The 1,246-nt window shown below is 49.0% G+C and overlaps 2 protein-coding genes across 2 annotated transcripts; both read left to right on the top strand.

Annotated features, from left to right (window-relative positions):
* Nucleotides 1–140: 140 nt before the first annotated feature.
* Nucleotides 141–635, top strand: PPTG_17463 (hypothetical protein; the record flags this gene model as incomplete). The annotated part of the gene is made up of 2 exons (XM_008915210.1): nt 141–536; nt 624–635. The coding sequence occupies 2 exons, from the start codon at nt 141–143 to the stop codon at nt 633–635; spliced, it is 408 nt and encodes a 135-aa protein (XP_008913458.1).
* Nucleotides 636–716: 81 nt separating this feature from the next.
* On the top strand, nt 717–1,004 carry PPTG_17462 (hypothetical protein; the record flags this gene model as incomplete). Its single annotated transcript, XM_008915209.1, has 1 exon — nt 717–1,004. One exon carries the CDS (start codon nt 717–719, stop codon nt 1,002–1,004), a length of 288 nt encoding a protein of 95 aa, XP_008913457.1.
* Nucleotides 1,005–1,246: the final 242 nt, after the last annotated feature.

Genomic DNA, 1,246 nt, shown 5'->3' with positions numbered 1-1,246 from the left:
TATCGGAGTACCCCCTCCGTCAGTCGGCAGTCCAGGGCACTGTGTGTCTGAGTGGATCGCAACGCGATTTTGCGAATCCCACTCCACCACATGATCACGCGTCCGTAAATGTAGCAATTGCAAACAAGACACTGGTTCCAATGATAGGGTGTGCTAGTCACCAATTCAATTTGGCCGTCCAAGCCCTCATGCGCGAGGACGACGATATATTGGATAAAATCCATGATCTCATGGTCAAGTTGAACACGATCAAGAACTGGCATCATCTCCGTGAGGCAGACACCCTCATGCCTGTCTACCGTAATACAACACGCTGGATAAGCACGTTCTCCATGATCGACCGCTATTTTCGCATCTATTCGAAGTTGGACCGCATCGACGACCAGTTGGCGGACGTCATTCCCACCCCGCGAGAGAATGTCCGGTTGAAGGCTCTATTTGAAGACCTCAAGAACTTGGAGAGTGTGAACAAGAAGCTACAAACGACGATGGTGTCTCTGCTTGATGTGCGGGCTCTGTCATCAAACATTACCCTGGTACGGACCTGTATCTGTCACTTACGGCCTCGTTGGTCAAATTTCCCGACTTCGAGAACGGTATCGTTAATCTTATGGCTGGCAAAGAGAATACCCTGACGAGAGGGGAACGAGCAGATGTAGTAAAGCTCCAACAGACCACCGATACTGTGGCGACGAATTCGCAAGAGGAAGGCGGAGATGGCCATCAAATCCTTGGCCGAGGATGCGTTGAACCAGGAGGAAGTGACTTCATCTAGAGAGGACTTAAAGTGGATTCCACCCATATCTAACGACGTGGAGAGGCTGTTCTCTCGTGCAGGAATAGTGTTCTCACGTCTGCGCCGAAGTCTCAACCCAATGACGTTGGAGACGATACTCTTTTTGCAGTTCAATAGGAGCTTGTGGGATGCAAGTGCAGTTGTGGAGGCGATTGATCTCGGAAAGAAGAAGAAGACACGACCTCGGGAAGAAGAAAACGCGAACTGACAAGCTCAGGTTTAGAAACTTTGACTGTGATTATGGTACCGGTATTTCTACTGTTAGTAGTTTTAGTCAGTATTTTTTGATAATCACAAAAATGTATACATCAATGCGATCAGTATGTTTGAATTGGTGTTCGTTCGGGAGGTGGGGCGCGTCGGGAGGGTTCTCCAGGTGAACCCCCCTCCTCATTCCAATGCGCGTATCCCTTTTGGCTAGATCCCAGGTTTTCTTTTTTATGAAGTGCG

The sequence above is a fragment of the Phytophthora parasitica genome, assembly GCF_000247585.1.
Source record: "Phytophthora parasitica INRA-310 unplaced genomic scaffold supercont2.68, whole genome shotgun sequence".
Taxonomy (NCBI): domain Eukaryota; phylum Oomycota; class Peronosporomycetes; order Peronosporales; family Peronosporaceae; genus Phytophthora; species Phytophthora nicotianae.
Note: the sequence above shows the minus strand (reverse complement) of the source record. Positions and strands in the feature narration are given on the sequence as shown.